The 23,440-nt window shown below is 39.8% G+C and overlaps 1 protein-coding gene across 1 annotated transcript; it reads left to right on the top strand.

Annotated features, from left to right (window-relative positions):
- The first annotated feature begins 4,926 nt into the window (after positions 1–4,926).
- On the top strand, positions 4,927–21,229 carry LOC143114919 (uncharacterized). Its single transcript, XM_076276758.1, has 2 exons — positions 4,927–5,054; positions 16,746–21,229. Exon 2 carries the CDS (start codon positions 16,747–16,749, stop codon positions 17,968–17,970), a length of 1,224 nt encoding a protein of 407 aa, XP_076132873.1. The 5' UTR covers positions 4,927–5,054; position 16,746; the 3' UTR covers positions 17,971–21,229.
- The last annotated feature ends 2,211 nt before the right edge of the window (positions 21,230–23,440 follow it).

Below are 23,440 nucleotides of genomic sequence, written 5' to 3'. Positions count from 1 at the left end.
GTACCAGGCCATACTAAGTGTGTACCGAGTCATATACTATGTCTGCCATTGACATACACTGTTGAACTTCAAATTGTGTGGCTGTGAAAACAATATGTTGTGCATATGTAAAAGGGGGGTGAAATGGAATCCTTATAACATGTACTTTCAGAATATATATAGATGTTTATACCAAGTTCGCCTTTGTGAGTACCAGGCCATAAGTGTGTACGGAGTCATATGTCTGCCATTGACATACACTGTTGAAATTGTGTGGCTGTGAAAATGGAACAAGAAAAAAAAGCGTACCCAAGCACCTTCAGAATACATTTCAAAAACCCCCAAAAGAGAGCACAAAGTTATTCAGCATTAATAAAAATAGTAGGCAACCGGGGGGTATGCCAGAAATAGCTAAAGGTAGTGGGAGCACACCAATACTGCAATTCTTTAAACAAACAAGAGCCATGAAGCAGTGTCAAAAAAGACTTAGTACGGCCTGGTACCTACAATAGCGAATTTGGTATAAACATCTATATATATTCTGACAGTACATGCTATAAGGATTCCATTTCACCCCCCTTTTACATATGCACAACTTATTGTTTTCACAGCCACACAATTTGAAGTTCAACAGTGTATGTCAATGGCAGACATAGTATATGACTCGGTACACACTTAGTATGGCCTGGTATCTACAAAGGCGAATTTGGTATAAATATCTATATATATTCTGAAAGTACATGTTATAAGGATTCCATTTCACCCCCCTTTTACATATGCACAACTTACTGTTTTCACAGCCACACAATTTGAAGTTCAACAGTGTGCCAATGACAGGCCTATAGTATATGACTCGGTACACACTTAGTATGGCCTGGCACTCACAAAGGCGAACTTGGTATAAACATCTATATATATTCTGAAAGTACATGTTATAAGGATTCCATTTCACCCCCCTTTTACATATGCACAACTTATTGTTTTCACAGCCACACAATTTGAAGTTCAACATTGTGCCAATGACAGGCCTAAAGTATATGACTCGGTACAGAGTTAGTATGGCCTGGTACCTACAAAGGCGAAGTTGGTATAAATATCTATATATATTCTAAAATTACATGTTATAAGGATTCAATTTCACCCCCCTTTTACATATGCACAACTTATTGTTTTCACAGCCACACAATTTGAATTCAACAGTGTATGTCAATGGTAGACATATGACTTGGTACAGAGGTAGTATGGCCTGGTACTCACAAAGGCGAATTTGGTATAAACATCTATATGTGTTCTGAAAGTACATGTTATAATGATTTAATTTCACCCCACTTTTACATATGCACAACTTATTGTTTTCACAGCCACACAATTTGAAGTTCAACAGTGTATGTCAATGACAGACATAATATATGGCTCGGTACACACTTAGTATGGCCTGGTACCTACAATAGCGAATTTGGTATAAATCTCAATATATATTCTGAAAGTACATGTTATAAGGATTCCATTTCACCCCCTTTTACATATGCACAACTTATTGTTTTCACAGCCACACAATTTGAAGTTCAACATTGTGCCAATGACAGACATAGTATATGACTCGGTACAGAGTTAGTATGGCCTGGTACCTACAAAGGCGAACTTGGTATAAATATCTATATATATTCTGAAAGTACATGTTATAAGGATTCCATTTCACCCCCCTTTTACATATGCACAACTTATTGTTTTCACAGCCACACAATTTGAAGTTCAACAGTGTGTGTCAATAGAAGCCCTATGACTTGGTACAGACTTGGTATTGCCTGGTACTACAAAGGCGAACTTGGTATAAATATCTACGTGTATTCTGAAAGTATATGTTATAAGGAGTCCATTTTACCCCCTTTTAAATATGCACAACTTATTGTTTACATAGCCACACAATTTAAAGTTCAATAGTATTGTGTATAGTATGACAGGCCTAGGGTAGGCTATGGCATATACCTATAAAGACAAATTTGGCATAAATATCTATTCTGAAAGTACAAGGAGTCCATTTTAGCCTACCACCCTAAGTTTGAACTAAGTTTATTTGATAATAGTGTTATTTTAGGTCTTGTTAATGAAAAAGGTAATCCTTCCACAATTATATTAATGCAAAGTATAATCGTATAAAAAACATTAACATAAACATCAATGTATAGTACATTATTATCCCCCTTTTCTATGTTTGTTTTTGTTCCCTTCTCTTTTAATAGTAGCCTACATCAGGAGATGGAGACGTTTGTCCAGAGAATGTCCGTAGACGGGCTCTGGTTTGTCTTGCCTTGCATTGAGAAAGGTGTTGCGTGAGATCACTTCCGTTCAATTTGAAGGATGTTAGCAAGACAATTCTGCTACAATTACAACATTTGCACATGCATTTACATAGGCTAAGTTTCAGCAACATGTTTACATTTCGTGTAAACCTTTGAAAAATACTCTGAAAACCGAATTTTAACCTACTTTATCTGATCGTTCGTCTGTACCTTTATTTTGACGCTTTTCGCCGCCATATTGCCCGCTATTGTCGCGTACTGTCGCTTACTGTCGCTAGCTCCATTGCGCCTGTAGTTTTGTTGTTATTCTTCTCTTTCATTCAAACAACGATTGGTACATTACCGCCACCTCCTGAAATGGAGTGTAGGTCTGAACGATTTTTTCCTATGCTACTACAATCTATTTATTAGGGGCCAAGCAGAAAAGCACCCATAGTGTTTTTACTTGTTCATATTATAAGGGGTCGAAGCAGCGAAGCAGCGAAACTGCGGGAACCATATTGTGTTTGTTCAGATTATTATTATGGTTCCAATCTTTCTCCCCCAAAAGGTGTGGAGCAAAAACCGTAAGTCCTGGCCCAGGAACTTGAACATTCAGAATGTGGTCCCAGAGACCCCTCGCTACTCAGACCCCTAAACCGGAGATACTGCAGTGCAGGTGGAACTATCAGTTTTGCATTTTGGCTCATATCTAAAGAATTAATTCTAATTTTTAAAGACAGAGTAGCCTAGGCTATGTTATTCTGAGACATAATATATAGGAATTACTTCACATAACTAAACACACAAAAAGTTGTGAAAACAACTTATTGTACTAGTTATTTACAGCCAATGCAAACAAACTGTCCTTCAGTGTCGGGCCAATTTACACATTCAGTGGTAGGACCAGCCCTGGCAGCAATCACATTATACACAGGTATCTTCAAGACAGGAAACATTGGCTTGACATCTAACTCAAAGTTGTAAAAACAACAATAGGCCTAGTATCATAACAAAGTACCCACAGAGTAGTGTATGCAAGGATTAGGATATAAAAAATAACGTTTGGGTAATCAGCCTTCAAATGGCAGAAATGGGGTGCCCTGTATATCTATTGTTTAGAAGTTTATTCTTTTCAATTTTAATTTGACATTGTAAGAGGGAGTCTGGCCAAGTCAGCCTAATATTCATAGGGAATAGAACATAACAGCAGATTTGGTCGAAAATGTAAATTCATAGGCATATGCATATACAACAGCATGATATGAGCCAGGGCCGCGTTTCCCAAAACCTAGTTGCTAACTAAGTTAACATATTTTTATAGCAGGCAACTAAGCAACTTGTCATCTTCAAAATATAAGCTACAATAAGAAAGCAAAATATTTTTTTGTCTGTCTCTCTGTTCCTACCTGAACAGTAACTTTCAAAGGCTTTTTTTTTTACAAGCAATAAGACCTGCTCAAAATGCCATTCACCCCATTAAGAATTTATGGGCCTTATTTTAAGATAAAAAAAACTCTTCAGGGGTCCTTTATGAACTTTATGTTATAGTGTAAACACCCCCCCCCCCCCACACACACACACACACACACACACACAGGTTCTTGTAAAGTACTACTTAATTGCATTTGTAACCATTACCTTTTGAATAAACAGATTCTATATGACCATACCCCACATTAATAACATTAACCCATTCATCTTGTGTATCTGAAGGATTTCTGTAGGCATCATCCATGTAAAGCTAGACAGTGCTTGTAAGGTAATAAAGCATAGTGAGTTAATGTAGTTATGACCTTTTTGAACATAACCAATATAAGTGCAAGGCCCATATTGATGCCTTGCTTCCCTAATGGCACAATAACAACTTGATTGTACAAAACAAGTTTTATTATCAACGTTTTATTCCTACCAAGCCCCCCAGGGATGGATTACTGCACAGGCCTACTGGGCCGAGGCCCAGGGGCCCTGAAGCACAAGCCTTTACATGCTCATTGCCTCAATATCAACAAATCAGGATGTAGGCTATGAATCTGATTGAATTAAAGTATTATATATATATATTGTCCATCCCCAAAATGCCCCAGAATACAGGAAATCACATTGTGCAAATAAAACATTTTCTGGAGGAGGACCCTCCCCCAAAGACCCCCCCCCCCCCCCCCCCCCCACATATGCGACAGGGCCCAGGGGTCCGAAAGTTCATAATCCGTCCATGAAGCCCCCAGATCTGTTGGCAACAGAGGTAGCATGATTATACTGTAGCAATAGGCCACTACTGAGGTAGTGGACTGCATTGTAATGCAGCACAAGTAAATCTGTCAAACTAGGCTAGCCTGTTTGTGTAGGCAAGCATGCGTGATCAAGCCTTGAAACTCATTTGGAACATCACACTCAAAAAACAGGTGATGTAATGACACTTTAAAGACATCAACCATGATGTCCCACTGACATTACAGTACATCTATAAGTGTTAAATAGCCTATTTAAATAGGGCTAAATGAAAGTAATGACAATTTGATAGGCTGTTAGGCTAGTCTGTATAGGCTACACAAGATCAAAACATATAGGAATTCACGCTAAACTCCACCCATGGAAACTCAGAATCTCAGAAACCGTATATCTGGTAACACCGGTTGTCCATATGCCACTTCCTTGAAGTGAAATCTACAGTATAGGCTACTGAGGAGCTGTACCAAGAAATACAATGAATGTATTCTGAGATTTCACTATTTATTACCTGACAACTTGATGTTAAAAGCTATTCATCATCAAGACCATCATTCAAACTCTAAAGTAAGTAGGCCTAAGCCTAACTTTAGGTTTAGAGCAACAGAATGTAGTTCTTTTATCTATAGGCTTCAAAGTCATTATAATGCCACAATGACTTTTATGGAAAATCTCACACATTGTCAATGCAATTCTCTTGGGGCAGTGGTAGTGTAGTGGTTAAGGAGCTGGGCTAGCGTGCAGTAGCCTGAAAGTTGTCGGTTCAATTCCCGGCTTCCACCGTTGTGCCCTTGAGCAAGGCACTTAACCCCAAGTTGCTCCGGGGACAATGTAATCCCTTGTAATACAGTTGACATATGTAAGTCGCTTTGGCTAAAAATGCGTCAGCCAAATGTAATGTAATGCAATTATGTGACTTATTGCCGGAACACTTGATATTGCGCTACGTAATATCGGGTATGGGCATGGATATCAACTCGATGGTGTTTATTGTCTCTATTTGCTTTGTCTCTCTCAGCTGAAGTCTGTTGTTTCATATCCTTGACCGTGTTAGGCAAATTCCTCTACACTGAAGTGGTAGTGTGTTGGTCAAGATTGAGTAGGCTAGACTATTTCTGTTTCAGTTTCGATGTATATACATTGTCAAGGGAAATACGGCAGTATGCTTTAAATGTTTTAAAAGAAAAAAGTCTGGCAGTTTTTCACAGATCTCTATTTCTCGTCTAAGTCACCGAGTTGGCCTAGGCTACTGTCGGTATGGGGAAAAAAAGAAAAAATGAAAACAATCGGTGCTACCTACTCGAGTTGATTGAGAGCATGATTTTAAAGATGTAGGCCAGTAGTTCTCAAACATTTCACAATGAGTAGGCTATCCTCAGATACAGTTGGCTCCCCAGCTATGGTGGATTGCCCTAATGTGGGACATTTTTAACATTTTGAACATCTGTTGTAGGCTATATTAGGTTACAATGTGAGGGCAACACATTAAATCCACATTCAAATTTGATCACAGGACCCATACAGCTTTGGCTTTCCCATATTTTCACTGACATTCATTAGTTTGGAGAAGAGCCACACCCACTGTATCTAGGTGTCCCACATTAGGCAGTGTCCCACATTAGGACAATTTAGTATAGTATTTAGTATTAGTTAAAATACAATATGCAGTCTAATTTAACTAGACTACTTTTACATTGTACATAGTGTTTTGCATATTTATTTATTTTTCAAGAAAGATATGATCACATGGTGTTCCATATTGGAATGGTTTTCTGAGTGTGTTTAGAGGTTCCAAATGCTTGCCCCCATTTAGCTTTAGCTGATTTTGAAGCGCTGCAGCCAGGGCAGATCTCTGGTTTGATAGAATTAATTTTGGCCTGTTTTTTTGCTTACCCCAACATGGGGTGACCCTAAGGAAAATTTTGGAGTTAAAAAATGGCCGGATTTCCCCTTTAACTATGACACCAATCTCACCTCTCAGTTTAACTTAACCTGATTTTAATTTTGACAAATTTGACATCCATAAGTCCAAATTCCAAAATAAAAAGCCTACCCTATTTCATAGAGCTCTCCATTCACATTAAACACTATATTTCTACTATATCCTGTTGCAGTAATAAGGTTGCTGGAACACTACACTCTAAAAAATGATGGGTTAAAAATAACCCAAATATAACCCAGCCGCTGGTTAACTATTGGACCAACACCACATTGAGTTATCCTAACCCAATGGTCTGGGTACATTATTAAATCCAGCAGATTGGGTATGATTCTAACCCAAAACGCTGGGTTATATCAACACAACATTAGTTAAATTGGCACAATAGACTGGGTAAAGGTAACCAATGTGCTGGGTTATAACTATATACATGTTGAGTAAAATTCACACAGTATATTGGGTATAGATTCAACCCAAACCACTGGGTTATATCAACAGAACTGCTAGTTAAAATTACCAGTTGTCGGGTTTTCCAAACCCAGTATTTGGGTTGCATTGAGAAAAAATGGGCAACAGATAGCCATGCAATGAAATAAAACAGACAGAATTATTTATTTGACCGTTTACTTTATTTTTGAACGGATAGCCTACTCTAAAAGCAGCATCAGCATGTGATAAGTTACTTCCATGAAGACAGCTAGATTCCACAGTCCATTTGGGGGTCAGCCCTGTCAATCAAAGAAAGAAAAAGAGTGAATTAATCACTGCTATTTACAGAACCTTATATCAAGACTTTCACGAACCATTATCATCAGTGAATGATGTTGACAAACATTAAAAATCGCCCAGGAGACAAAATATTAGCGCAACACACTCGGAAACCATGACCACCTCATGCAGTTGTTTAACAGCAGACTGACAAACGTGACGTTCAGTAATGTTAAAGGAGAATTCCGGTGTGATTTTGACCTAAAGTGTTTTGAAACATGATACCGAGTGTGAACGTATGTCTCATAGCCCATCTCGGCTTGTCCCCTGCACTCCGAAATCTGGCGCTAGTTAGCCGATGCTACCAACAAGGCGGTCAATGGTTGTGCCTCGGCATCGGCATAGCCATGCAAATAAATCACTGTTTTACACCATTTACGAGGCTCAATGTATCTCCACACTTCATTGGCAGACTTCCAAGGGCCCTGACATTTAAAACGAGACATTGAGAACTTTGAAAAAGCACTGGTAGTTTACTTACAAGACGATATATACAGACAGTATCTTCTCGAAGTTTAGCGTTTGCAGCCATCTTGAATTTAGTCACGATAAGTCGAGCGACGAGTAAGAATGAACAGGTATGATAAGGGATCAGATTCCAAAAATAATTCCGTGGAAATGCATGGATTCCAGTTGCTGCTACTGGAAGAAACTGTAATCCATGCATTTCCACAGAATTCTTTTTGGAATCTGATCCCTTATCATACCTGTTCATTCTTACTCGTCGCTCGACTTATCGTGACTAAATTCAAGATGGCTGCAAACGCTAAACTTCGAGAAGATACTGTCTGTATAAATCGTCTTGTAAGTAAACTACCAGTGCTTTTTCAAAGTTCTCAATGTCTCGTTTTAAATCTCAGGGCCCTTGGAAGTCTACCAATGAAGTGTGGAGATACATTGAGCCTCGTAAATGGTGTAAAACAGTGATTTATTTGCATGGCTATGCCGATGCCGAGGCACAACCATTGACCGCCTTGTTGGTAGCATCGGCTAACTAGCGCCAGATTTCGGAGTGCAGGGGACAAGCCGAGATGGGCTATGAGACATACGTTCACACTCGGTATCATGTTTCAAAACACTTTAGGTCAAAATCACACCGGAATTCTCCTTTAACGTTAGTGGCAGTGATAGTTCTACCGTTAGCTAGCTGCTAACTCATGTTAGCACATTCAGTTCGTGAAATCCAAGTTGTGTGTAACATTAATGTTACCACCAAAAACCACCCAGTAAGTTACATGGCTATAATATGAAGCTACCATGAATGCATTCATATGTTGTTTGGCGTGATGATTACCGTACGTGTGAAGAGACTACTTCGACTGTATAGCCTACATTAGCTGACACACATGCTGCACTACCACGAAACATTTAATTACAATAACGTTAGCATACCAACCATCTGCTAACGTTAACCTAGCCAGCTGTTGGTATGCTAATTTTAGTTCGTTTTAAAAGTTTGTTTGGTTTCTGTTCAGCAGTTCATACCCAGTGAACACAGAACTATGTTTTTGTTTAGATTTAACATTAACATGAGCAGTAATTGTAAGTTAATGTTAGCTAACGTTAGCTGGCTTGAATGACACAATTCTTAACCTGCTTGAGGCAGAACGAAATTGACAGGCAGAATATCAATTCATATCACGAAGGGTAGCTTCTATCTCCGGGTGGACTTTTAAAATCCTTCTGAATAATAATAAAAAAAGTTAAAAGCAGATACATACCTTCCGAAATCGCCTGATTCCCACTGCATGGTGACAGCTGCTGGACTGCATGGACGGTTGAAAGAATAACGATTTCCCCCGAACTAGTGATGGGGACGAGACCGCCTATGCCGAGTCCGAGTCAAGACCGAGTCTTTGAAGAGTCGAGACCGAGTCTGTTGGTTTCCAAATACAGTCGAGTCCAAGTCAAGACCGAGTCTTTGAGGAAGCTAGTCCGAATCGAGACCGAGTCCTTTAGGAGTCGAGACCGAGTCGAGACCAAGACCATAAAAACATGTCAGTTTTCATATTCATAATTTAATATCACCCCAGTTAATAATCAACCATTAGGCCTACAGACTAAGCTAGATTTGGAATTGTTTAGAGGAGCAGTCTTAACGTCTTAATATGGACTATGCTGACCTACAGACACTCACCGGCAGCAGAGCCATAGAGATAAATAAACGGCTCTGACGGCAGTATCTTTGCATTGCTCCATGGGATGTCATTTTTAAATAATGCCGGTCAACATTGCATTTTATTATTATTGTTGTTATGTGTTGTGTGTTTTTTTTTATATGAACATAAAAAATGCGTTGGTCTCGAGGACTCGGTCTGAAATTACGAGTCTTTCTCCTCCCACTGTGGTCTGAGACCGAGTCAAGACTGAGTCTTTGAAGGAACGAGTCCGAGACGAGACCGAGAAAGCAGAAATTGGTCTCGAGTCCGAGACCGGACTCGAGTACTACATCACTACCCCGAACTCTCAAATAACTATGCAGCTGTGTTAAAGTTACCCTGGTGCTGGGTAGTGTACTCACGTCAGGTGGGGGAGAGGAGGGGCGCTGTCCTAAATTATCAACCCAACAAGCTGGGTTACAGAAAATTACCCAACATGAGTAAAAACAACCCCACACAATGACCCAACAGTTTTAACCCAGCGTTTGGGTTGAGAAAATAACCCAGCATTTTTTAGAGTGTATTGTACTTTTCAAATGCTTTAGGTAAATGGAGTTGTTTCTTTATTATTATTAATAATTGTATTATTAGTCCCTATTATTATTATTATTATAAGATTATAAGATTTATCTTAAGATTTTTTTTTTGTGAATCCGGCCCCTGGCCTGTGGCAAATTGTTGCATAGAATCTAAAGGCGCTTTCATACCTATTGTGTTCCGAATCACGGGCTGAATCGATACAGTTGTTCTCCATTGTCCCCTGGGTTTGTTTGTGTTCACATGGCAGCATTTATATCGGAACAAATGATAGGCCTATAACAAACCCACGTGAGAAAAACGTAAACGTTGGTCCACAAACAAACGCGCGATTAAAACTGTTCCCTGATTGGTGACATTTGACAGCTGAAGATACTATCCCGCAGTCACCTAACCCCACATTTATCGTAGGCTATTAAGAGCTTCATGTGCGTGAGTGTGTGTGTGTGTGTGCGTGTGCGTGTCCAAGTCTAGCTTCTCCCACTCTCTCCCGTTTTCGCACGTAATACCGGTAAAGTTAGCCTCCATCTCATGAGGGTCTTTTGAAAAGGGGGACTAAGGAATAGTAGAGCACAGGATCCAGCATACTGTTGAGATAAGTCAAGCTAATGGTGATATAAAAGGCCATCTCAAGAGACTCATAGTCAGTAGGCTGTGAATTTCTCGGCCAGATCAGGACCCGTTCGGACATCAGACATTCGCTTGAAATTCAATAGGCTATAGCAGAGACTTTCTAATGTGGAGACACAGCACTCAAAAAATACTCCATAGAAATGCATGGGGCTAGTTTGTCACGCCAATATGGCCGTTGTCTACACATATCCCACCCCTTCCTCGGCAAAACGTCGACATGTGAATACATTGAGCCAATCATGTGGTGTGATGTGAATACATTGAGCCAATCATATGGTGTGTTGTGAAGACATCGTGCCAATCATGTGTTGTGATCTCGCCGCTGGAGCAAGATTGGTGTCGTGAAGCCTTGCGCACGCGCAGTTCGAGCCAAAGACTGTGCCCGATGAGTGCCCATAAAACGTTGGTATATGGCCGCCGAGTGGAGGGACTTGCCTAAAAGGACTTTGGCTATAGTCAGGGGGCCTATGTGGTTTCTGTGGGTTTGAAATGTTAATTTTTGGAGAGTGGTTGGACTATCTTTAGAGGTCATTGAACATGGAGAAAAATTATGTCTCCATTTTTTTTACCTGTTTCAACCTTATTTTTCTAAAATTGTATATTTCACTGTAATTAACACCATACATTTTGCCTAAATCACTGGCGATGTTGAATAAAGTTCACAAAACAGTAATTTTCAAAAGTATGTTGAAAGCATTGTATGTCAGTATTATGATTGTATGTCAAACAATTATAGATAAGATCGATAACCAATCAGTTTCACCAAATACATACTCCATTGCTGAAAGATAGCGAAAACATAAGAGAATCACAGATGAGACCTCGAACAACATTTAATTAATTTACATATACACAACATATTAGACCTCACCTCCACAATTTCCTCATCAAAATTTACAACTAGTCTACTAGACCCAGAGCCGGTCTACGGAGAGCCTCCCCACTCTATTAATCCCATACAAACCGAATTTGGCTACAGTTCACCAGAGTTCACCTAGATGGCGATCGCGTCCAAAATACATGGGGTCCTATGGAGCTACATGGCTAAATTTATTGTTTTCACCTATTTAACAACTGAAACCCTCAGATTTTATTTTATTTAATTTGCAAAATGGATATGGATTATTACGGAGCCCTCCGGGTGACATGGGGGAAAAAAACATGGGTTTAAAAAAAAAAAAAAAAAAAGTAATGGGGAAAAAAAACGATGCACTTTTGCGGGATCTCATTGCGGGATCTCGCAAAGTTTTGCGAGATCTCGCAAAAAGTTTTGCGAGATCCCGCAAAACTTTTGCGAGATCTCGCAAAACTTTTTTTCTACTTTTGGAACTTGCTGGGCTTCCTACTTGACCCCAATAGGCCCACAAACCACTACCGCCAGATGGCAATCGTATCATGATACTATGATTGCTCTATCACTGTTGCATGTTGTGGGTTTTCTGGACACATTACATAGGCCTATGACACGGGAGGGAGAGGGAGACATCTGCGTGCAGACACGCACACACAGCAGGCTACAATAAATTACCTAACAGACAGCAGCCTAATTTCGAGGTATCACTAATACCTATTAAATAAATGTAAAAGACACAGAACTGTAAGCTCAAATTCAAAAACGTTTGAAGTCTACCCAAACATATGCAAAGGGAATATATATAAATTGTGTTGCAAATAGCCAGCTTAATTAATGTCAATTTAAAGATTATGATTAGCAGTTTCTATGCATTTTTCCATTGATAGTTACAGGAAGCCACGTTGTTGTTTAAACTATTGTTGCTTGTAGCCCACGTTACCTCCAGTTTCACTTGCTGCAGGGACGCACACATTGCATGAGCGATCATAAGCGTTCTATCTCCGATGTAGAACTCAAATGTGTCTTGACGCCGCCGTTTGTAAGATCAGATCAAATAAGACGTTCTAAATGGAACGCGATGTAATTAAGCTGTTCCTTTCCAAGCGTCTTGGAGACGTACTGTATGTGTGCTGACTGGGCTATGTCTACATAGTTGATGACACCAAATGAATAAGTATGCTGCAAATGAGCAGACGTGTGAAGCATCGGGCATAACTTAATTTCGCGGCTACGTGGAGCAGTAGTAGGTTAATTGTTGAGGAGGCCCATAGTTTGAGAAAAGCTGCAGATCATAGGCAGAGAAAGCATAATGCTCTGAGAACAGTAGCCAAAGGTTTTCCTGCAGAAACAGGTGCCTTGGTGCACGCACCCCGCTTTCACTTTGACTCCCTGCATTGTGACAAAAACTGTCAGTCAGACAGTGAATTTTGGTTTACTAAATTAGCATAATGCGGTGACAATTATCTTTTCAATTCTATCTGAAATCTGCTCACTGCAGACGTTACAATGCAGACCCAAGCAGCAGCATAGCCTTGAAAGACCGTTCAATCAAATCAACAGACCTATTTGTGTCTCTGTGTAGATACGGTTCCAACTCTTTACGGGAGCGTTTATTTCCATATTTTACTTTCAATTTAATCTGACAAAAAGTGTGGGGGATAGAATCGTGTTCCAGCAAAACTGTGTACGTTATAACACCCACATCCCCCACGCTTATACGCGCCTGTGTGTGTGCGTGTCTGCACGCAGGTGTCTCCCTCTCCCTACCGTGTCATAGGCCTATGTAATGTGTCCAGAAAACCCACAACACGCAACAGTGATAGAGCGCATAGTAGGCTATCATGATACGATTGCCATCTGGCGGTAGTGGTTTGTGGGACTATTGGGCAGTGGTGGAGGAAGTACTGAATCTCAGTACTTAAGTAAAAGTACAAATACACAGAGAAATATTTACTTTAGTAAAAGTAAAAGTACCACAATATCAACCCTACTTAAGTAAAAGTAAAAAGTACCTGGTTTTAAATGTACTTTAAGTATTAAAAGTAAAAGTATTTGCATAATGATTTATTCTCTTAATATCTATATTCTAAAAGAAAAATTAGTATGGGCTGTGGCATTTTAATTAAGCTAGTTTTACTCTAGTTATACTCGACTAGATAGTTTTAAGCTAATGCAATTGTGCTTACCATCTGCCCAGTTTACATTCTGACCTACAATTCTAGAGACTGTAATTCTGGTTATCTACTAGGGTGATCTGCTGAGTATATCATTCAGCAAAACACGAGAGCCTGAAGTTTAACGGGGTAGACCAGGGAAACGTCGGGTGGATCGTAATGCCAATTCTGCTGATTGAACAGAAAAGTTGCTGAGAAAGGTGTCTTTATGATTAGGTTTAGTTTCACTTGCGCAGACGCACATAGACATTGAATGAGCGCTCACATTTCTACCCCCCAATTGTAGGCTATGCCTCTTTATTTGATCACACACAATTTAGAAATATTTCCTAATCTGGAAAATGCTACGTTTTTTTCGGCCAGCGGTTCTATAATAGTCTACCATTAATTTGTGCCGCAAATGATCAGACCTGTGACAGAAGCATGGGCATAGCCTGTAACTTCGCTGATCCGCGGATAGCAATCTCATCGGAGAGGAGGCCCTAACGCTGCAGATAACAGACAGAGAAAGGCACAGAACACAGTTGCATGTCCAGTGTAGCCATGGGTCTGGTGAATATACCCTACCGAATGCAGATGGCTACAAGCTCACGCTTTGCCTGGTCTAAACTAGAAGCTTATGTTTCAAAGATTTAGAAGCTGGGCACGTAGCGCTCCAGAATCTGTGGTAGCAACCCCGCCCCCTGGTAAAACAAACGTGTTTGTCAGAGAGAAAAAAAATCTGATCATAAAATGTATCGTAAAAAGGAACGATGGTGTTGTAGAAATGTAGCGGAGTAAAAGTACAGATAATTGCTGTAAAATGTAACGAAGTAAAAGTCAAAAGTATGCACTATAAATTCTACTTAAGTAAAGTACAAATATGTGGAAAATTTACTTAAGTACAGTAACGAAGTATTTGTACTTCGTTACATTCCACCACTGCTATTGGGGTCAAGTAGGAAGCCCAGCAAGTTCCAAAAGTAGAAAAAAAGTTTTGCGAGATCTCGCAAAAGTTTTGCAGGATTTCGCAAAACTTTTTGCGAGATCTCGCAAAACTTTGCGAGATCCCGCAATGAGATTCCGCAAAAGTGCATCGTTTTTTTTTTCTTCTTCATGTTTTTTTTCCCCATTACTTTTTTTTTTTTTTTTTTTTAACCCATGTTTTTTTTCCCCATGTCACCCGGAGGGCTCCGTAGATTATCAATCAAAAATGAAATAATCCGGGAGTCATGTCCTTTCGTTTTCTGTTGGGTCGTTGTTGCCCATAACACGCTAACATTGTGCTAATGAATGACGTCATTGACACGTTTGAAAGGCTTTTTAGAACAATTAAGTGACTAAAAAATACAATACTCAACCAAGTGTATTGTATTTGCCTCCCTTTTCGAATACAATATTCAAATTACTTGAAAAAAAATTATATCCCGAGAAAAGTGGATTTTGAGGGGTACAGCTCGAAAATTTGACTTGAAAATTTGGCTTGAAAATTTGATAGGCATCAAAGACTCAGCACTCGCTTGGTTTAGATCATACCTTTCTAACCGTCAACAATTTGTACAGGTCCTTAATAAACCATCTACCCAGACTATGGTAACATATGGAGTGCCTCAAGGCTCAGTAATGGGGTCCCTGTTGTTTTTATTATTCTTATGCAGATGATGCACACAACTATACCTCTCCATAAAACCTGAGGAATTAACCCTGTTAGCCAAACTTGACACATGTATAAAAGATATAAAGACATGGATGACGAATAATTTCCTGCTTTTGAACTCAGATAAAACAGAAGTCATGGTTTTAGGATATCCTATCCACATCACAGGCTACATAGTGATCTTCCACTGACCTCATCCAAAAGTGTTAAAAACCTAGGAGAAATTTGGCATATGTCTCTAATGATGGGTCATTCACCAGTCCACACATATCTGCCACTGGATATATAGCCCAAAATCTGTTTCTTTTGCTGTAGAGAATATGTGTGCCATCACCTGACTGACAGAAAGACACACCTCTGAATATAACCTAACTAGACTGTGCCACCATGAACTATGAAAATGTGCTTGCTCAAATGTAGAAGGTCACTAATATCACCAACCATGAAGAACAGCACTGTGTGCTTCAGGTTATTCGATATTCTAAATTCTATAACTGCCAGCTATCAACAGCCAACTGTCACTGCTAGTGTCTCTCTTTCTCTTTCTCTCTCTTACACACACACACACACTCACACACTCACCTCTTTGTCTATCTGATCCTATTACCCTTTCTTTTCTTCACACTTACGGAAGGCCCTTACAGACTTCAGGTGGTACTAGCTATGTAAAAGTCTATTAAACTTGATTTAACAGAGATCTCTGCACTTTGTGCTCTGAATGGGTGTAGACAAGAACTGGCAGAGCAGGCTAGGCCTACACTCAAGCACACTAATAGGCATGAATTGATAGTATTGATATTGAAGTATTATTTTTTTAAGCGGACAATTTTAAGCATTTTAGGCACAATTTCTTGTTAAAGAGATCAATCATCAGCCTAAACATGTTTTATAATGTTGTATTGTTTATGTGGTCCACTTTTGCATACTACCTTGTAGAATATCTTTGCTTTTTGGCACCAAACCCTATGCTATAATCCCAGCAATGTGAGGTAAAACACCAAATTTGACCTTTTCTGAATTTGACCTTTGATTTGGGTCCTTTAAAACCTTAAAAAAAATAAGACATGTTTTTTTGTTACTCTTAAGAACCCCTAGAACAAAGATATAATACTCTCCAAAAAGTAACATGCGAATCCCACAAGCCCCCAAATTAGACACATAGCCCCCCCTACTACTAGCTAGATAGCCTATACTGTAGCTCTGTTCAAAGTGGAAAAAACGTGTAGCCTAATGTGTAGGCCTACAAAAATGTAAGCACCAGCGAGTTGTTCCGCTACAACGGGCTGATTGCTTTCTCACTGCAAACGAACCGCTCTAGAGTTTGATTGAAGACGAGCCGAGACCACCTCCTTCAAGCGGTCTCGGTCCGTTTGTTTTGTACCGAAAAAGAGTATGATTGCTGCTTCCACATAATCGAACCGATATTTGAGGGAAACGCTCCACGTTTTGATTCAAATAGCCAGGTGTGAAAGCGCTCTAAAACAGATATGACCAGTATCACTAGTATTAAGGGATGTAAATAAATAATAATGAACTGAAACTGGGTTGTTTTATTTCAGGATGGATGTGTCCTCAAATGGGGAAGTTGGAACTCTGTTGGAACTCGGTGCTTTGGACAATCCTCCTTCACCCCCTGAGCTGAGAGATAAAGATAGCTTTCATGTCTTTATCAGCTACAGCAGCTGTGATTCACAATGGACACAAAGCCTCATCACCTGGCTGGAATCATCTCAGTGTGGTCTACTGACCTGCTACCATGAGAGAGACTTTGTTCCAGGCTGCAGCATCCTGGACAACATGACAAACTGCATTCAGAAAAGTCAGAAAGTGCTCCTTGTCCTCAGTCAGGACTTTGTTAGGAGTCGCTGGTGTCTGCTGGAGGCCAACCTGTCCCTGTTTCGAGACTGTCTGGAGTGCAAGCCTTTGGTTCCAGTGCTACTGGAACCTGACATCACCATCCCTATCTACCTCTGCCACATAACATACCTGGACGCCAAAGACCCAGAGTTCCACAGTAAACTGTTAAAAGTACTCTGCACCCCCAATCACCAGCTGCAAGGTTCCAGTGTGGTGCCTTTCCAGCCACCCTCGGTCTACAATGGCAAAGCTCTGCCGCCTCTCACAGCTGTGAATGAGGAGGCCCTCCACAGGTGGGAGGCAGGTGTGTTCAGTGACCAAGGAGTTCCAGATCAGCTGCGCTTAGTGGTGCAGAATGAGGAGAGGTACATTGCAGCTATCAGGATGGTTAACAGTGTCTCTCAAACAAAGGTCTGGGTCCGGTCTCTGGGCTTTAGGCTATTGTTATATTTTCTTGGAATAGCATTTATTTTATGTTTAGGCTTCCCAATAGCTATTTGTATTGGAGAATATGGTCCATCAGCAGCAATTTACATTTCCGCTCAATTGGCTTTTATCTATAGACTATGTTTGTTGCACATAGACAGTGATAAGTATTTAACGCATGAAATGCAGAAGTGCACTGGCCAAGCTAATGTTGCTCTTTCTGATGAGAAGATTCTAATAGGCTGTCAGTCACGAACCAAACTGTACCTTGTGTATGTATCTTTGGATGGATGCAAGCTCATGTTCAATGAGACTTACCAGTCAGCCCTTGCTGAGGAGATGTTCCAAAGGGCCTTGCTCCACTTCTCTTCAGGATATGCCTGCTGTTTAGCCAAAAGGCACTTCCCCTTCGACATTTCCAGCTCAAATGGCCACTTGGAAGGTGGCGTGTGCTTCTGTCAGTATGTATCTCAAAAGCTGAAGAATGACAAGTGGTCATAGGATTCCAACTACACTTAAAGGAATTCTGTGAGATGCTCTTGCAAGACCTGTGGATGTCAGACCAAATGGCTGCTTTGATGCATTGCACTGTTAATATAATATATTTCTAGCTTGATTGATTTAGCCCTTGCTTTGCTGCACACACTAGGGTTGTGATACATTTATAAAACGTTTGTCACTTGTACCTGGAGCTCATTGCATGGGAGGCCCATCAAGAAGTCATGTGAAATTGACCTCACCTCGCTGAACCAGAAATGGATGCAAAACACTTTTCCACCTGGGAAAAAGGCTGAGTGAAAATCCTCAGTAAGTGGCACACAATGGAGCTAAATGGACAAAGGATTTATCTAATCATGTCTCTGGTGTTTCTCTTTCCAGAAAATACAAAGCTCATTAAAATGATTTAGAAAGGGAGCAAAGGGATTCAGTGATGGAAGGTATATATATATATATATATATAAGATACAAGGATTTTATTTGTCACATACATAGAGAGGATTCACTAACTATTTATAAGTATGAAAAATAAATGAATCAATAGATTGAGAGAGAAGGGGGTAAAAAGTGCAGTCTCTCAACTAAGACATCTGCCTGACCTCAGTGGTTGGAAGTGTCCATGGTCAGGATGTGAATTGTCGTTTAAATATTATTGGCCCTTGTTCTTACCCTTTTTGTGTATATATCCTGCAGGGTAGGGAGAATTGCTCTGATGGTGCGTTCAGCACTCTGTATATTTAAAACGTTCAACCCTTTCCACAGGCTGCTTACTGATCTTTAATGGAGTGTAACTGCTCTGCTGGCTCCTGTAGTCAACCACCAATTCATTAGTTTTGCTGATATTCAGGGTCAAGTTGTTGAACTGGCACCACTGTGCTATATCCTCTACCTGATGCAAGTAGGCCTGTTCATTGTTGTTGCTGATAAGGTCCACTACCACTGTGTCATCCGCAAATTTGATGATGGTGGTGTGACTGCTGCTGGCTCTGCAGTCATGCGTGTAGATGTTGTACAGCAAGGGGCTCAAAACAAAGCCTTGTCTGTCTCTCCTTGATTCCTCCATCCTCCTTCCTTCCTCGTTTCCTTCACACGATTAATTAAGAGGCCAGGACAGAAGGAAAGAAGGCTAGGACAGAAGGAAGGGAGGATGGTTAAATAGAGAAATGGGATGCACACTAGGTATAAGAGATATTGACATGTAGCCGCTGTAGCGCCCCCTATGGATGGAATTTGGTGTGCTTCCAATGAATGTTGTATTATTATGACCGCCGCTAGCGAAGCTAGCGAAGTGGTCATATAGGGATTGTCAAAGTTTTTTTTTTTTTTTCCCCGTCATCTACTTCCTGAATTTTTGGTCAACGATACCCGGGACACCGAACCACCGGGGCACATGCAATTTGGTGGGTATGTAGCCCCACTAGACTTTTACGGAAAAAATTCGTTTTGTCCCTGGGGGCCACTCCCTCCCAACGTCCCTGGGCCCCCCGAACCGCAAAAAAAGCAGTTTTTCCTAAATAACTACCTGAACCGTGGCACTGAGGATGAAGAATCTTCTATGGTATGTTGGTCTCAAGGGCCCACATCAATCTGGCCCATAATCACTCATTTGTGATTTGCAGCCCCCCGGTAAAAAATGAAAATGCAATATTATTCTGCTTTAATCGCCCCTATCTTCAGTTAAGATGTTCAGAACTGCACCAAATTTTATGTGTATGATTGACCTGGCATTCTCTGGGGGTATGCCAAGTTTCGTAGAATTTCATCCATGGGGGGGGGGTCTAAAAATTAGGTTATGTGTACATTTAGTGACTGTACACTCATTGGCCTGTAGATGGCGGTGCACACATATACACATGCACACACACACAGGCACCCACATACTATCGGTATTAGAACGGCTGATACATAATTACAAATTCAGTAGGATTAAAAGAAAGCCAAAAAAATAAATATTCATCATCATCATCATGGCTGCATTTCCAGTATTGGCGATAAGTAGTCGTTTGTCCACTAGATGGCGCATCGTTGCAGTGAGATGTAATTTTGTTGGAAGTCGGTTGGAAAAACAATGGACGCTTCCTACAAGGACTATAGTTTACCGCAGAGAACGTCTAATAAGGATAGGATGATGTTCACATGAAATGTAATTCCCATTTCTTCTTGAAGCTGAAATAAATCTGAGGATGTTTATCGGACATGCTTGGTTTTTACTGCAGGTACGTTAATCTTATAATATCAATAAGGACTACTAGGTAATGTTACTGTTAGCGTTGGTTGAGTGATGGAGGCCAATTTGATTGATTGCATTTGTCGAAAACTATAAATGCGGTTATACCAAGCAAATTGATAGCAGCACTGTAATTGTATCTTTCGACTGTCATTTGTTGCACGTGCTACAAAAATAATTCTGTGCAATGGAAGATTTACCAACGTTACACCGGTCTGATACAGTTTTGCCTATACATGCGTGAGAATGAGACGCCTGTTTATTTTGTGTTAAGTGCGTGCAGGGTGTGAGAGGGGAATCGATGTGCTTTGATTCCAGCTTGGTAGTTGTAGTCTGTGAAATTAAAAAGCACGTGTGTGAAGTATACAAACAATGACACCTTCATTTCATTATGGCTGCTTTAGCAACACACCTTAAGCTACTGTGTAGGCCTAGTGGGTCCCATTTAGAAGAAGTGGCTACTTCATTCGCGCTTTCCTTGACTCATGGAGCTGCGTGACTTTTATTACAACTTTTCGCCACGATATGGCAGTTTAAGTCCGCTTGATACTGTAAGGCGTAAGCCATTGGTTTCCAAAGGAGATTTTATTTGTGTCGCCAGCATAGCCTATTGACAATTTATGTTGTAAATAGGCCTACCTTATAAGCCTACCTGTAGCTTAGGGAAGCTAACAGCTTTCTATTAGGATCTAGCTTGTTAGTTACAGTTTTGTCATAACTCCCTGATGCATTTTTACATTTAGAATAGCCAGAGCGTGGATATCTCAATCGGAAAATTAAACAATATCGGGTGCCTATGGACTAGGCTGGGTGAACCCAGCCTGATCTGCCCGCTATTTAGTTTTTGATTTCTTAAAAGATTGAGCTTGGTCTGGTGAAAGCCAGACTAGCCATGGACCTCAGTTACACAATGCAAGGGAACATGAATCAGCCTATATTTGCACGAACAATAACGGACAACAGCTCTTCAACTTTGGCCCGTTAAAATGTGTATGAACAGTCTAGCAACGCATTTCATCAAGGCCCATTTGGACATGTCAGTTATTTGCACCACTGGTTAGATGTAAAACAGCATTTCGTTTCAGACTACTGTTACTTAATTTGTGCATTAACAATAACGTTTCAGACTACTGTTACTTAATTTGTGCATTGACAATAAAGTATTACATGAACTAAAGATGATTAAAATCTTATGTAGAAGAAGAAACATTCACAAAAAATCCATCCATCCAAAAATGACCTTTGTTTTTGATAGCTGTTGAAAACGGCATGGAACTGACAGAGATGTTTTTGTTTCTAAATAAATAAATAAATAAATAACATTATGCTGATACCTTTTGCTTTTCCCAAATACAATGTAGCCTACAGGTGTAAGTGACCTTTCATCAATCCAGTTGCAATGGATGAACTGTGATGAACTGCCCTACTTGTGATTGTTTAGAGATTTTAAAGGTTTTATAACAATGCTACATCTTCTTTGGCTATTCTACAATCTATTCACCTTTTCAGCACCAGTAGGCTACTTTCTGTGCAGCCGCACACACACACTCAGGCATGCCAAACAAGCATACACAAAAGTTTCAAGAGTGGGGGATGGAGTAAAATATGGAGACAAATTGAAGTGTGATTTATTTTCGCGGAACGGATGTACAGGACTGAGCGGCGGACATATTTTGTACCGATATGCGGTACATCTAGTTTGTACCAGATTTGGATAGAATCAAACCTTCACAAGAGAAGGTACATTCCGTGTCAAATCAAAAGGTTGTCGCTGCACCATTTCAGATTTTATTCAAAGTCAGACCTTGATATCAAGAATGGGTCCCAAAATCAAGGCCTGCAAAATATTTCTGTTCAAATCCTGTCTTCATTATTTTCAGCCCTTGAAATTACTTCAGTTTTACAGCCTGAAACACAACCTGAAATCACATTGTCTGGTAAGCAATGTTTGGGCATTAATATAATGAAAAGTGTTATTAATAGGCAGCCCAAACTTTGAAGGGTGGAAGACAAACATGTTCTCAGTATGACTCAACTGTTAAAAGTTTGTACGGCATTGTCATTTCTACTTGGCCAGATTTGTGCAAAAAGAGTGACATAGCATAAACTTGTTTTTGTGCACATTTGTTATCAATCTTTTTTTTTTTTAATATAGGCCTACTGTATTTTATTAATGTTGTATCAATATCCGAGCTATCCACATATAATGGACTTGAAGATTTTAAGGATTAAACAAGGGGAGGTTGTGTTTTTTGGTCTTTTTCATTGGGGTATGAGTATAGCCAGTATGAAATTGGATGGATTGAAAACCCTTCAAAACACAATTAACAACAGTGGCAAACTAAAAAAAAAAAAATAATAATGTTCATATTATCTATGTATACAGATAACAGGACATGACAGGACAGCTGATTTCCTGTGTTGCACACCACTGTCACTGCACATTGTAACTGAACGCTAAAAGCAACTGATTCACAAATCTCCACATTGCTCTTGGAAAGTGAAACGTGGCACAATCTTAAACTCATTGACGGTCATACAATGTCAGTATAACTTGCTCTGGTCTTTCAACCTCATAACTGTACACAGTCTACCCTACTACAGTGTTTATTCACTTCACGGATGAACTGAAGGAAACACTTAATTAACACGTTAACAACATTTATTAACATTTATTGCATAGTTAAGAGGTCAAGTCAAATTCCACACTGAGAAAGTATTGCATGTGTTTTCTGTATTTAACTTGGTTATTTAAGATTTGCTACTTATTTACAAGGTTTATTTCTGGGTATTGAGAATTGAGAACTTAATTCTCATGTGTTTCACTGAATGTATCTTGCTTTCATATTCTAAGACGGTGTTTGTGTTTAAAGGTTTTTCACCTGGTTAGTCACATTGCATCAAACTTCTAAATAAAATAAAGAAGAAAAGAGAGCAAAAGTGTGATGAGTGGAATCCTGTAAAGTCTTCCTGAAATGAGCTGCCATATCAAGTAGGGAGTTTTGCACTGAAACCTTGCAATAGTGAGGGCACTTGACACACACATTGAACAAGTTCACTTACAGCACCTCTCCACACAGCACAGTCCTTCAACAGTCAATTTTCCCAATAAAGTTCCACTATTTTAGCCATCTGTAAAAGTACTGTGTGATTTTTCTGTCATGCCACCACCAACATCATACATAAATACTTCAAAGTAACATACGAATTAAGAAAATACATGATATTCACATTGAAATATTTAAA

Source organism: Alosa pseudoharengus, unplaced genomic scaffold (assembly GCF_046254945.1).
Source record: "Alosa pseudoharengus isolate Yale_2024_CS ecotype anadromous, Long Island Sound unplaced genomic scaffold, YU_APseudo_1.1 YU_APseudo_1.1_scf_9, whole genome shotgun sequence".
Lineage (NCBI taxonomy): Eukaryota > Metazoa > Chordata > Actinopteri > Clupeiformes > Clupeidae > Alosa > Alosa pseudoharengus.
This window is presented reverse-complemented; position numbering and strand designations above follow the sequence as displayed.